Source organism: Rhinolophus sinicus, linkage group LG11 (assembly GCF_036562045.2).
Source record: "Rhinolophus sinicus isolate RSC01 linkage group LG11, ASM3656204v1, whole genome shotgun sequence".
Lineage (NCBI taxonomy): Eukaryota > Metazoa > Chordata > Mammalia > Chiroptera > Rhinolophidae > Rhinolophus > Rhinolophus sinicus.
In genome coordinates, this window is record NC_133760.1 from 33,413,333 (window position 1) to 33,427,282 (window position 13,950).

General features: G+C 58.3%; 2 protein-coding genes across 2 annotated transcripts; both read right to left on the minus strand.

Annotated features, from left to right (window-relative positions):
• Positions 1-1,686: 1,686 nt before the first annotated feature.
• On the minus strand, positions 1,687-6,253 carry ELMO3 (engulfment and cell motility 3). The gene is made up of 20 exons (XM_019755565.2): positions 5,947-6,253; positions 5,758-5,798; positions 5,593-5,665; positions 5,359-5,409; positions 4,996-5,165; positions 4,811-4,910; positions 4,557-4,708; positions 4,397-4,475; positions 4,222-4,272; positions 4,011-4,133; positions 3,787-3,918; positions 3,580-3,681; positions 3,368-3,476; positions 3,123-3,259; positions 2,860-3,023; positions 2,641-2,753; positions 2,447-2,551; positions 2,265-2,344; positions 2,094-2,180; positions 1,687-2,001 (listed from the first exon to the last, which is right to left on the minus strand). Exons 1-20 carry the CDS (start codon positions 6,022-6,024, stop codon positions 1,789-1,791), a joined length of 2,160 nt encoding a protein of 719 aa, XP_019611124.2. The 5' UTR covers positions 6,025-6,253; the 3' UTR covers positions 1,687-1,788.
• A 165-nt stretch (positions 6,254-6,418) lies between these two features.
• Positions 6,419-12,871, minus strand: E2F4 (E2F transcription factor 4). Its single transcript, XM_019755592.2, has 10 exons — positions 12,737-12,871; positions 12,191-12,300; positions 11,889-12,050; positions 11,526-11,569; positions 10,741-10,802; positions 10,233-10,530; positions 9,531-9,737; positions 7,659-7,706; positions 7,409-7,453; positions 6,419-7,317 (listed from the first exon to the last, which is right to left on the minus strand). Exons 1-10 carry the CDS (start codon positions 12,869-12,871, stop codon positions 7,202-7,204), a joined length of 1,227 nt encoding a protein of 408 aa, XP_019611151.2. The 3' UTR covers positions 6,419-7,201.
• Between the last annotated feature and the right edge of the window lie 1,079 nt (positions 12,872-13,950).

A 13,950-nucleotide genomic window follows, 5' to 3' on the forward strand; every position in this document is an offset into this window, starting at 1 on the left:
CAGCAGCTCAGAGTGTGGCCCTCCAAGCAAACAGAGCGCAAGGAGCTGCTGGCTGAGCTGCCTGAGGGCCTGCAGGCACTGTACTCTCTGTGCGGATTCAGAGGTGAGGGAGTGCTCCCAGCCCCCAGGCCAGGGGAGACAAATTAGCCCACAGGCAAGGACAGTGTGCAGGGTGTGTGCACGAACAGAGGACTGGGAACCCAGGGGAGCAGTGAACTTAGCCTGGAGATCAAGGCCGTGAAAACAATGAGCAGAAGGGAGAGAAGGGGGCAGTCAGAAGGGACTGGGAGATGCACATGGCAGACCAGTTCTGGCGCTGGGGTGTGTGTGGTGGTGGGGGGTGTCCAACAGGGTACAGGGAGGGTGCCAGCATGGACCAAGTACCCAGAACCCTGCAAGCCACAGGCACTCTATCGGAAGGCCATCTCAACTCTGTTCCTCATGGTACTGTGACTTATCCCTTGGACAATAGCGAGACACTGAAGCATACAGGATGGGGTGTGTTTGTGTGAGTGCGATCAAATCAGCTTCGCATTTGAGAAAGCAGCTGGGGTAGCTGGTACTGAGAAGACTGGAGGCAGGAAGTCAAGAGGCTTTTGTCAAGATTATGGCGGCCTGCACAAGGGACTGGAGCATCGAGAAGGAATGTTGGGAGAGTTAACTGCATCTGGGATCCCCACCACCATTGCCACCTTGAACTCAATAGCCAGCGATTCTAAGTGTGGTAGGAAGTCTGGTCCCTGGATGCCTGAATCAGAAGCATAGCTGGGGGAGGGGAAGCTCATTACATTCTCCAAAGAGGATGTCATTTCATCACTTTTCAAGGTAATATGTTGATGGTTAACACTTAAAAAAGATTTTTGAGGAGGCGTTGGGAAAGAGGTAGTGAGAGGCATGGAAAAGGAAGTCAAAGGTTGGTGGCAGCCTTCAGCCTGTCCTGTGGGTGGATGTGCCCCTCTTTGCCTCAGAGGCTTGGGGTCCATGATCACAGCCTCTGAGGTGACCTCCAGCTGGGGCCGACAGTCCTAGCCAATTCTGCCCCCATGGGCTCTGGCCTGTCTGTGCCCCCCCCCCCCCCCGCAGTAAGCTTCAATCAAACTGCAGGCTTTCTGCACTGAATTCCCTGTTGTCAGAATCACTCCATATCCTCCCCACCTGGGGATGTCTTCCAGAATCTTGAGTCTGCCCTTCAGCACAAAGTAGACCCAACTTCACATCTCTCCTTTTCTGCCTATCATCAGAGGGCCTCCAAGTCCCTCAAAGGACAAGGAGCAGGCCAAGCATGGTTGAGGACTGCGCTCAGACTTTCAGGAACCTTCTGGAAACATGGCTCCCATACTAGGCCCCTGTTAATACTGCTGAAGGTATCCACTTGGGGCAATGCCTCCTGCCCTACCACTTCTTCCTCACCAGGCAGGCAGATCCAGACCTCCCTTGGCTAGGGCCCCCAAAACACAGGCCATCCCTCTCTGCAGGCCCAGCACTGAGGGAGGCTGAAAACTCATCCTGGGGAAGGACAATAGGGCCAGCCTGTCCCCAGCCTCCTCCAGAACACCAGCCCCTCAACTGTAGCTGCCCAGCTTTGTGGCCCAAGTTGTGGCCCTGGCCTAATGCCCCAAATCTCATTCACCAGCTAAGTTTGAAGGTAGGCGTGGCCCACAGGGTTCAGAGCTGGTTCAAAACATACCCAGGAGCTAAGCAGGCTTTATTTCTGCTGCAGCCTCTGCTGGTCAGGGAGTCTGCACTGCTCCAGCCTCCACTGGCTGTGGCCCTTGGCCAACCTCACTGTCAAGGTTCAGCGATGTTGCAGTCATAGCAGAAGTTAAAGTTGGTGGGGGGCGGGGGGATGGGAGGTGGCTGTTCAGGGATGGACACGTTCTCCAGCTCCAACAACCGTAGCTTGGTCTCCATGGTCAGCAGCTGCTCCAGGTCCAGTCGTGTCTGCTCACTGCCCATGGGACTTCCCAGCAGGGTGCTCAGCCCATCTGTCCACAGGTGGAACTGGGGACAGGGCTCGCTCCATGAGGGCCTGCCCTGCCCATCTCTCCCCCTGCCCATCTGCCCAACGCAGCTCAGCCTTCCCAGGTACTCACCTCCCGTTTGGAGGGGGCGATGAAGTTGAGGTACGCCTCTTCCTCCCCGTGGTCGTAGCTGACTGAGAAAGCTAACTCATAGAGGTCCTGGGGAGGCAAGGGAGCCGTGAGCCCTGAGCAGCGGGGAAGGGGCAGAGCAGACAGGAAGGAGGCCCGACCCCACTCCCTCACCTTGTTCTTCACGGAGCCCTTCTCCCGGACGTGGGGGCAGTCCTTGCCAGTCAGTAGTGCTCTGATGTCAGCCACAGGGACTGTGGGAAGAAGGCTGGGCTGACCACTGGTGCCCCAGTGGTCTCAGGGCATGGGGTGGTCTGGGGGAGCAGGTGTCCAATCCCTGCCCCTGCCCTCCTTACGCTGCTCAGGGAGGCTCTCGGGGGCGGGTGGCCCAGCACTGTCCTCCACATCCCCATACTGCAGCACCTTGTGGTTGGGCGACAGGCAGCAGAACCACAGCTTGTCTGGGGGCAGCAAGGGGGAGAGGGAAGGCATGATGAGAGGGGCCCTGACCCCAACCCAAACCCTCTCTGCCCCCTGCCCACTCAACAACCCTGGCGCCTCCGGCTGCTGATCTTGCGGAAGAGTGTCCCCTCGCAGAGGCGAAGCAAACGCTGCTGGCGGATCAGGCCCAAGAGCTCTGGCTTCAGCTTCTCTCGCAGCTCCCTGGGTGGGGAGAGGGGGCTCACTGACTGGGACCGACCGAGGGCAAGGCCCATGGGGCACCAGGGAAGGTGGGGACGAGGACTGGGACCCATCCCCACCAACTCACAGTATGGGAGGGGCCAGCGTGCCCTCCTGATGCAACCGCTCAGTCTGCCGCAGCCGCAGCACCTCCCCGTAGGTGAGCGCATTCACCTTGGTTCGGAAGAGCTCCAGAGAGCTGGGCTTCAGGGCCAGTGTGCGGGCCAGCTGCTCCCGAACCACTTGCATGACCTGGAGCCAACCCAAGCTCAGCTCAGGGCCTAAGCTCTGGGCCCCGACCTGGCACAGCCCCGGGCCCTGGCCCAGGTCTCCCAGCTCGCACCCACCCACCTTGTCAAAGTCCTCCTGTGTGGCCCGCATCTCCTTCCAAGTCTTATTCAGCAGCTGGATGCTCACACAGAAGAGTTCGTGGAAGCTCTGGTCTTGGCCGAAGAACATGGGTGAGAAGTCCTGGGCTGTTTCGGAGCCTGGAGCAGGGGGGCAGGAGGGGCTCAGGGAGAAAGTATGTGCAGCCCCTGGCCCTCTCTGCCCTTCCGTCCCCCGTTCCCGGACACACTGTGCCTAGCCCCACTCACAGGGCTCCCCGACTCGGAGCAGCTCACACAGCAGCACCGTCAGCTGGATGCTGCTTCGGGCAAAGGGGCACTCGTGCTTGTCCTCACGGCTGCTGTTCTCCAACACGAACTGGGGGCGCAGGAGCAGAGAGTGGGGCAAGGAGTCACGGCTAAGCCCACGCGGACCCTGCCTAGGTGGGCATCCTGCTCTACCACCCCGCCCCATCACTGACCCGGCTGTAGGCACTGGGTGCCTGTCTGGAGAAGTAGAGCATGTTGTCCAGGGCCAGCAGGCCGGGGGGCACACGCTCTAGGTCCTGCGCAGGGTTGCTGTTCTGGGGGAAGGAACAGGCAGCTAAGGAAGGACCCCAGCCCTCGGAACATTGCCCCCTGGAACAACAGGTTGAGGCAGGGTGGGGAGCTGGGTAGAGGTCACTCACGGAGAAGCCCAGTTTGCGGAACTCGCGGGCACAGAGGGAACGGCGACGGTCAGCACTCAGCCCGGCACCAAGGGACTCCCCCTCCGGCTCAAAGGCAGCCTGGCGCAGGGCCTGCAGCTGCTCCCGCTGCTCCTGGGGGTCATTATTTGGGGAGGGGGTCATGCTCATAGATTTAAGGCCAAGCTGCAGCTGCTCCCAGCCTTGTGTACCCCAAAGGCACCCACCTGGCTGTAGGGGTCCACTGGTGTCCGCATGCGCGGCTCCAGCAGCCCCAGCGTAAGGGACTGCAGTACATACAAGTGGTGAGCCATCTCGTCACCCAGGGGCGCTGCACTGTGGATGATGTTCTAGAGGATAGCCAGTCCACGGGTGTGAGTGTGGGTTCACAGGGAGAGGAGGCGTGGGGAGGGGGCGGCCTGGCCCGGTCATTCCTACCTTATAGATGAATTGGCGAAAGTTTCTCTGCCACAGGTAGTCAAGCATGTGCTGAGGTGGGTGGGAAGGGGGCTTAGATGATTTAGCCCCATTGAAAGCACCCACCCTGTAGGCCCACAGTGGAGCACAGTGCCCATCAGCTCCTGCCCCCTCCAGCCACCACATGGACACCCACCTTACGTTCAGCAGGGCTGGCCCCCTGCAACAAAGCTGTCAGCAGTGCCATGGCCTTGGTTTGCAGCTCCTGGTTCAACCTGGGGCAAGAAGGCTCTCAGCCGGCCATCCAGGATCTGGCTCCGCTCCCATCACGTGTACCCCCCCCCCAATACACTTACACCTGCAGGTGCACCAGCAGCCTATCCAGTGTAACCTCACTCTTCACCAGCTGAGCCAGGGCAGGGCTGCTCAAGGTCACACTCTCCAGCAGCCTGAGGGCCCGGGGCTGCACAGACGCGTCCATCAGGTTCATGTTCACATAGGACACCACCTGTGAGAGGGGCAGGGGCTGCTCATCACCGCCTGACCCCCGGAGATGGCCGGATCCTGACACCCCCCACTGCCCCAACCTGCTGCCCCTCGAAAAGCCCACCTTCCTAACAAAGGGGATGCTGAGCGTCTCCCAGGACACCACGCCGTGCTCCATGAGCTCCAAGAAGGCCTTCAGTGCCAGGGCCAGCACCTCCCCTAGGCTGGGGGAACATCTGGGGCTAAGCATGGCCAGACCAGGAACCCCAGCCCCACCATGTCCACCACCCACCACAGCCAGCTGCTCACTCATCCCCATCCTCAATGATGGTGCCTAGTCTCTGAAGCCCATCACGGCTGATAACCTCCTGGGCAAAGGTCATGTCGGGCGCCAGCTGGCCGAGGTGCTGCAGGGCTTCCCGACGTCCTTCACGACTCCCACGCTGCAGCCCACCCAACAGTTGCTCAGCCTCAAGGTCCTGGCAGGGGCGGAAGCAGAAGCAAAGTTGAGGAGGCCAATGGAGGTAAGGAGTGGGAGCTGCAGGTGTGGGAACGCGGGTGTCCATTAGGTGGCGCACGACAGGGATGTGGCTGGGGCAGAGGCACAGGGGGGCAGAAGGGAGGCACCCCAGAAGGGAGGGGAATGAGGATGGGACCAGGAGCGGGCATTACTGGGGCAGTGCTGAGGCACAGGATGCTACCATTCTTGATCTCCGTGCGGTTCTGGAGAAGACAGCAGAAAAGGGAGATAAGTCAAGAAGAGCTCTGAGGATTAGTTAATTGGGGTTGTCAATAAGGGAGGATTTGGAATTCTGTGAAAGATCACATTCCAGTGGGATGAGGAGTCTGAGGAATCAAGGCCAGGAATCAGGAATTAGAAGGGGCCAACAGGGAAACGGGACTCACATTCTCAGTGATGTATCTCCTGTGCCCATCAGCAAACTGCAGGGCATAGCGCTCAGAGTGAGCTAGGCTCCACCTGCGGGCAGAGCAGGCTCAGTGAGGCCGGTAGGGGGCGCCCCCTCCCTCCTGCCCTTCCGTTTCCCCCTGGCCTGTCAGGCCCACACTCACGCGTCGCACACCTCCTTCAGCACAGCGGCCAGGGGCTTTGCCTGCAATTGGAGAAGTCACTCACGGGGCCAGGAATGGGCAAGAGTTGGGGGAGAACCTGGGGAAGGGGTGGGGTGGGCTGTTCCAATGGGAAGGGGGCGACCCAAAGGTGGGTTGTGGGGTGGCTGTTGGCCGGACAGGCCGGGTGACCTGGTCCAACTGGATGAGCTGCGGGATGGCGTCACGCATCTGGACGGCGATCTTCACCACGTCCCGCGGGGGCGGCATGCTCCGGCTGGTACGGGGTGCCTTTACCTTCCAAACCGTGCAACCTCCTGCCGAGGGCGCACCTGGTCTGGGGCCCCTGAGGATAAGGAGGGCGTCCCTGTGTCCACCGCCTGACCTCCGTGGCCCGCACTCACGCCCCGGACCCACTCCTGGCCAGGCGCCGTGGCCTTCCCAAGGGAACGGAGGCTAGTTCCGGGTTGTAGTGTGGGGGCCGGAGGACGGCGCCTGCCCTGCCCCGCCCTGAACAGGCGGCCCTGCCCCGCCCCAAGGTGAGGTAGGTGGGGGCAGAGTGGGCGGGCTGCGGGCTCCGCCACACCTCCCAGCAAGGTGATCCACCCAGCCAGCACCAATCCAGCAGTCCCAGGGAGGGGCCCGCAAAGAACCAGACCAGAAAGAGCCTTAGGCAAGATCTTTATTCACTTGGACACTGTACAAATATTACAATTTTCTTTTGTTGCAAAAAGTATAAAAATAATCTTTATATAGGAATCCATTGTTACTGCAAATCTTTCTAAATCTCTGCAAATGGCTCTAAATGAGGGTAAATGAATAGAGAGGTGGGCTATGGGGCAGCAGCAGGTTGGGCCAATCCTCAGGGACTCACCTGCCCAGATTCCTAGCTAGAGACCTCTGCTCCTTTCTGTTGGCACCCACCACCACCACCTACAGGTTCTCAAGGCTAAAGGCCAGGCAGAAGGGGGATACAGGAGAGGTGCAGGAGGGGCTATAGGCTCAAAGGGTGGGAAGAAGTGAAGGAGGCTAGGGGTGGTGCTGGCAAGTGCTCAGCTCCACCCCAGCTTCCCTCTGTGAGGGGGAGGACCTGGCAGGAACAAGCTGCTCTTTCGAGTGAATTCGGGTTCTCATTCTGACACTGGGTGTAGCAGCCGATCCTGGGCTCGGGGAGGGCACAAGGTGGGGAAAGCCCCAGTACAGGAGAGGCAAATATTCTGGCTCCACCATGGAGGGGGCTGAGCCCCTTTCCCCTGCTCTCCCAGCCCTGTACTGGTGTCGGTGGTGTAGTGGGAGTTGTGGCCAGAACTGTGCAGTCAGGAAAGGCTGGGGAAGCCAGGAGTCTGTGGTTCTCAAGCTGGGTAGGAGTGGGGTGGGGGGAGATCCCCAAGCAGCCCTCAGGTTAGACAGTCTGTGTCCCAGCCACACAGGGCATGTCCCCCGTCAGTCAGAGGTTGAGAACAGGCACATCAAAGAGGTCACAGACACCTTCACTCTCATCCAGGTTGTAGATGTAATCATGGTCTCCGGGGGGCGGAGAAAGGCGGAGAAGAGGGGCAAACACTGCAGAGAACACCAGGCTGAGGCCGTCGTCCCACCCAGCAGCTGTCCAACCCCCTGCCCACACCCACACCCACCTTCTTGGGCCACCCACCTTCTGAGGACATCAGCTCCTCCAGCAGCTCTGAGCTCATGCACTCTGGGGAAGGAGGGAGAGCTGTTACATTCTGGGTCCTGCCTCTCCACCCACTAAAGCTGATAAAGGGGACCCCCCCCACCTACCCCTCAGGAATTTTTACACTTTGCCCAAATACCGAGCGCCACCATAGGTCCTCAGAAGGGCAAGAAATCAGCTGTAAGACCCAATGAGCTATTACCAGCCCCAAGAAGGAATGCAGCCCTACCTCGTGTGGGATCAAAGATTTCTGACAGTTCTTTGGGGAGTTCCAGAACTGAAAGACAAAAAAAGCCATGCTCAAGGGCCCAGAGGTCCAGTCTGGTCCCACTCTAGCCCCCAATTTCCTCAGATCCTGTACCACCCACCCTGGGGCTCCACACAGCTGAAGAGATGGAGGCCCTGCCCCAGGCCACGCTGGCATCGTCTGTCAGTCTCCCTTATTGACCCGAATTCCTCAGAGCTGGGCCCAGCGTACCAAAGGCCCATTGTAGGTGACAGGTAGAGCCCTTCTAACTTGAAGTACTGCAGAAGGGCAAGCAGACCCCCTCCCTTTCTGGGCTCAGCATGCATATCCTGTCTGATGCCCTGTTCCTCCCACCTTTGCTGAGCACTAGCTCAGTGTCAGGCTCAGACACCACATCCCAGGTCACGTCACCTGGCAGAGGAGGAGGCAGATATTTCAAAGGGCTAGCGCTTCAGGGCGACAACTCTGCTACAAAGGTCTGACTGGGAAGACACACATGGGAAGCAGAGGAAAATGAAGCTGGAGAGCAGTGCTGGGGCTGGATGATGAGGGATTTCATAGGCCACAGTTAGGGGCTTGGTTTTATCCAGCAGGCCTTAGGGAGCCATTAAAAGTACTTTTGTGAACAGAGAAATGCCAGTTAGGCTGTGTTCAGATGGGGTAAAGAGGATGCTACAGAAGAATTTAGGATAGAGGAGACCAGCAGTGGTCCTGAGGATGAAAGAGACCACCGACGGGAGACGTCTGGAACAGAACTCATTTAGCTGTTGTGAGGTGGGGAGCAGAAGGAGGGAGAAGGAAATGGAACTGGAGTTGACGCTCAGCTGTCAGGCCTGGCTGACAAGGGCCAAAGGTAGGGTATAGAGAGGTGGAAAAGCAAGTTTCAGTTGAGGACACGTGCGAATGAAGTGTCCATTGGATGTGCACAGGAAGGCATGTGGACACAACAGATGTGGGGTTCCAGTAAAAGACCAAGGCAAGACAGAGGTTGGGGGTTCATCTACCCAGAACTGGGGCCCTCCACAGTTGTGGAAGGGAACAGAGACCTGGGAAGTGCCAATGTCTAAGGAAATGCCAGGAAGAGATCAGAAGAGAAGCCAGTGAGAGAGAAGAGCCGAGATCTGGCATCATTAAAGCCAAAGGAGAAAAAAAGTATCCATACGGACTAAGCACCAGAGCTCATCAGCCTAGAAACCTGCTAGGGCTGGCAGTCAGGGTTGGGCAACTTATCAAGAGCAGCACTAGGGTAGCATGGGAGGTGGAGTGGGTGCAGGACTCCTGACTGCTGGAACCTGGAGGGTGACTAGGAGACCAAGATATACAGTGGAGTGGGGGTGATTTTTTCAAGGAGTCCAGACAAAGAGGAGACAGGGGAACACAGGACGAAGTATCACTTAGTGAGGAGAGAGCGGTGCTTGTGGGCTGAGGAGAACGAGTCCTAGGAGAAGCAAACACGCAAGTCGCTGGATGGAAAGGAAACACCAGGCAGATGACACCACCTCTCCTGGGAGGGTACTGCCCACCTTTGCAGCCTGAGGACCATACCACAGCCCCTTCCCCAAGTGAGCGCATACGCTTTCCTGAGATCTGAGTCCAAAGGTGGCAAGCAGGGCTTGAGAGAGAGCCAGGGAGTTCTGTCAGCCCAGGAAGGGGGGCACTGAGCTGGAGGCCAGGCTCTCCTCATCCTGGCTGGCAGAGCTCTGGTCAAGGAAGGCTTGATGGCAAGGGCCAGCCCTTGGGCTGGCCAGCTCTGGCTGAGAAGATAGAAGAGCTGGGTTCCAGCCCCAGTTCTGTTTCTAACCTGTGATTGGCTGAGGCTGTGTTCCCCCAGCTCCCGAGGGAACAAGTACTCACCACCTGTGGGGTCCGCCTTGATGGGCTCAAAGGAGGTAGAAGGGTTGGGTCCAGATGAACTGCTATTGCTGCTGCTGCTGCTGCTGCTACTACTGCTGTCCAGCAGGGCAGAGGACTGCAGTGGCCGAGTGTCCAGTGCTGTCAGGCCCAGCGGAAGTGAGCTGAGCTCACCACTGTCCTTGCTATTGGTTCCAGGGCCGCCACTCACTGCAACCACATGCCCCAAACCCAGTCACTTGGGGGCAGGAAGTAGGGCACTGAAGCTGGCCATGCTAGAACCCACACCCAGGATGACTACAGCTCTGGCTCCCAGGCCCAAGGAGGTAGGCACTGCCAGTCACCCATGAAGAGATAACCTAGAAATGATGCCTTGAAGGGGACAGTGGCATAAGACCAGTAGGAGGGAAGACTCACGGACAACATGGCTACTGAGACCACACTTCAAGAGGGGCTGCCAGGGCAAGTGAGCCACAGGTGGATCTGGGGAAAAACTGCCACCACTAATGCCCCTTCACAGTCAGAGCTTGCCTGTTAAAAAGGGCTCCCCTGCCATAGCAAGGGAAGGCCAGCTGGCAGCCATGAAAGGGACAACCCCCATAGGGTCTCTTGCAACTCTGAGTATGGCATTCCACAACACAGAAGTATTGCCTCTTGGGCCCCAGAGATCACTCCATCCATCACCAGATGCCCATCTTGCCTTACCTGTGATTTCAGCTGATGGACTGGTCACCCCTTGGGCTTCGGTGCTGCCAGGTACACAGGTGGGGGCAGTCATCTGGGGACTACTTGGGCGTGAGACATCCTGGGTCAGGGCCATAGCAGGTTTGGGTGGAGTTGGAGGGGTAGAGACAGCAGGTGGGCTCTGGAGCAGATCTTCAGGGGGTGGCACAGGCACTGCCACCGGCGGCGAGCTCCATGCCTCCTTGTTCACCAACAGCACCTCGATGGGGCCGCTCATGCTCTTCAAATGAATCTGGTACTTCTTCTGCCCATTGAGGCCCTGGGGGGTGGGGCAGGGGGCATTGGAAGCAGGCTTGGCTCCTGCCTGACTCTGGGCCGGGGCCAGTGTCCTCTCCCACCCCAGGCTGCCCGTTCTCCTAGATAACCCCAAAGCCCAGGCCTCAACCTACCTGCCCCACCCGGAACTTATCGGGCTCCACAGCCAGCACCCGCCCGCAACCAACCCCGCCTGCCTGGGCTGAGCACCCACCTCTGGGATGGGTACCTCCAGGCTGGTGCCCGATGGAGCCCGGATGGCCAGGAGGGTGTCTCCTAGAATAACAAGGAGAATGGGTCAGGCTCCAGGGACTCAGTTTGAGATGGGAATAGGGGTGCCTGTCCATTGGAGCAAGGAAGGAGATCACAGTCTCTGAGGAGCTAGACAGTAAGTCTCACCCATCCCCCACAGTGGCTGAGGCAGAGAACTAAAGCTTTTCTCCTTCCAAGAGCCCGGGGGGCGGGGGGGTTAGTAACCAGAAAATCTGGATTCAAACACGTGGGACGAAAGATTGCTGGCCAGGGGCACCTCACTCCTCAGTTGATGGGGCTGCTCCCTAAGTGCAGGTGTTCTGGCCAAAGCCAACATCCCTTCCTCAGAACTAGTATGTGGGGTGCAAGATGAAGAAAGAACAGTTCCTGTATCCATAATGCAATTAAACTGTAAGTTGAAAGCGGGAGTCACTGCCCTCTGCATACAAGCATGCACACACACATACCCCCTTATGCTCATCACACCTGAGAAGCCAAAACCCGGGGCCGGTGCAGATGGGGGCTGACCAGGGACCCAGCCCAGGACTGTTGTACCCTCAGTATGGTTAGCCTCCACAGGGTCCCAGTGACCCTCAAACCCAGGACTTACCCTGCCTGGTTCCTCTTTGGGCAGGCCCCAGGAACCCTCTTAAGAGATGGAACTCTCCTTGGGCACTGAGCCCACAGCTCAGGGGGGTGGCTCAGCCCAGCCCCACCCCCATCTCCCCCGACCCAGGCTCTGCTCACCAGCAAAGCATCTGCAGATGTCCTCATGAGTCACGTAGGCCAAGGTGTGGGGGTTAAGGAGAACGACTGATACCCTGCCTATGGTGACAGATGGCAGACCACAGAGAAGACCCAGCTCTTTAGGAGAAGTCTGACATACAAGCCCTCAGAAGTACTAGGGCTTGGGGGTCTATGTGGAGACGGATCACAGGCCAAGACTGTTGGGGGAGGAGCTCTGAGAGGGGAGCTGGAGGCTGGGATCTGGCCAGAAGCTGCAGGACCATCCTCCCAAGAGGCATAGAGCCCGGGGCACCACAGAGCAAACCCAGCTGACTAGAGGGACCCTCGCCCACTCCCCGGGAGCATGGACTGCCAGGAGGATATCAGCTGTTCTGCACGTCCTCTGTGACGTTCCGGATGCTCTGCTGCACCCACACCTTGTGCTGGTCCAGTTCTTGCTCTCGCTGCTGCAGCTCCTCGATCTCTGCCTTGAGCTCAATCAGCTTGTCCGCAATCTCCCGGGTATTGCAGCCAGGCCCCACGCCCCTGAGCCCAGGGAGTGGGGCTGAGGAGCTGCCGGGAAACTCTGGGTCCCGTGGCCCCTGCTCTCTCCTGCACCCTCCACCCCCCACCCCTGACACTTCTGGATAGGAGATCCCATTACCCTCCCAGGTGCCCCCACTCACTTCCACTGGATGCTATTCTTGGATTTTTTCTCGATCAGCCCAATACCTTCCAGCACGTTGGTAATGTCGTAAATCCGCCGCTTCTGGCGCACAGCTAGGGTGTCAGCTGCCTGGCACACAGAAGAGAGTGGAGGATGCTCAACCCCACTCTCAGGTGTACCCCCAGCTACCCTGAGACTTGGTCTGGAGCGGTCTGAAAAGGGGGTGAATTAGGTCCCAACCCTCCTCCCAGGCACTACAGCAACTCAGGACCGCGGGGCGGGAAGAGGCCTGGCGCACCCTGGACTGATATGCTGATGCCCTTTTCCCCACACCAGGCGGGGAGGGCCACGAGGATCAGCACCTGCAGCCCGGAGACTAGCACACAGCGGACACCCAACGGCCTCGGCCGAATGAATGAAACCGCGCCCGGTCTCCTTCCTCTGAGAAAACACACGGATGGCGGCCTGCTCTCTGAGGGCTCCGCTGGGCCGCCCCGGGGGTTCCCGCTACCGGCCCAGGCCTGGTCCACCATTCACCCCTGTCTTCCCTTAGCCCGGGCCGCACCAGCTTGAGGTCAAGCACGCCGTCCTTGGCCTCCTGCAGAAGCGACACGAACTTGGTAGTGAGAAGTCCCAAGCTCTTCTCATGCCGGCTTGGGGTACCCGGGGGCGGCGGCGCCTGTGGCCCGGCCTCCGCCATCGCGCCAGCCCGCAGCCTCCCTTCAGCCAGGCCAGGCCAGGCCGGCGCCGCCGCCACTTCCGCTTCCGTTCCTGGCCACCCCGCCGCCGGCGCCAGCGTATCTGCTTCCGCTTCCGCTCCGCGCTCTCCCAGGGAACCTGGCGCAATGCCTTTCTGCCGGCATGGTCGCAAAACTTCGGGGACCATCAGCAAATGTTCAACCGCCGAAAAAGACGAAAACAACCCGCAAATCCTGGGAGATAGGACATGGTGTGGAGGCATGTGGAACAAGTCGGTGGGCAATCCCGACAGTAGAAAAAGGGCAGCCACCAGAACCTTCCTGACTGGCCAACCTGCCCCAACTCCACTAACTCTGTCCCAGCCCCCCATCTTAGGAAAAGAGATCATGTTGCCTAATGAACCCAATATATTTTCCCAATTCTGCTCCTGGAAGCTGCCCTACTCTCTTGGGGTCATCCACCCTATTTTCATACCTCACTTCCTGCCAAACAAAAGCACTAACTATATCTAGCTTGTCCACTTGTCTCCATTCTCTTTCCCCTTCCCTGATTCCAGCCTCATCTTTTGTCTCCATGCTGCAGTGCTCAGAGACCATGGAATTATAACCAGTTTTCAGCCTATGCAAACATGTTTACCGGTGTATGAATATATGTAAAGCACTTAGAGCAGTTCCTGGCATGTAGGAAAAATATGTGTTTGCCGGTATCATTTTGTTATTTTACACATTGTCATTATTTATCATTATTTATTATTTTTCATTTTAGGTCAAGTTCTCTGGGAAACAGACTTTGAGACAGGGATCTGCCTGCAAATCCCTTTATTGGGGGGTCCACGCTCATAAGGAAGTAAGACAAACAGAATTGGACAGAGAAGGAATTAAACTGCAAGGCAGTTAAAATAGAGGCTTCAGCCCATCCTACTAGGAGAGGCTCTGAAACTAGGGTGGCCTTCCCAAGGCGTTCCACATCCAGGCAAGGGTACTGGGTCTTTGTATCTCAAAATTGACCCAGAGACTCAGCTGTGAGACCTTAGCAGCCTACACTCCTGGCAACTAGGGGAACAAGTGCCTTTGTCCTGAA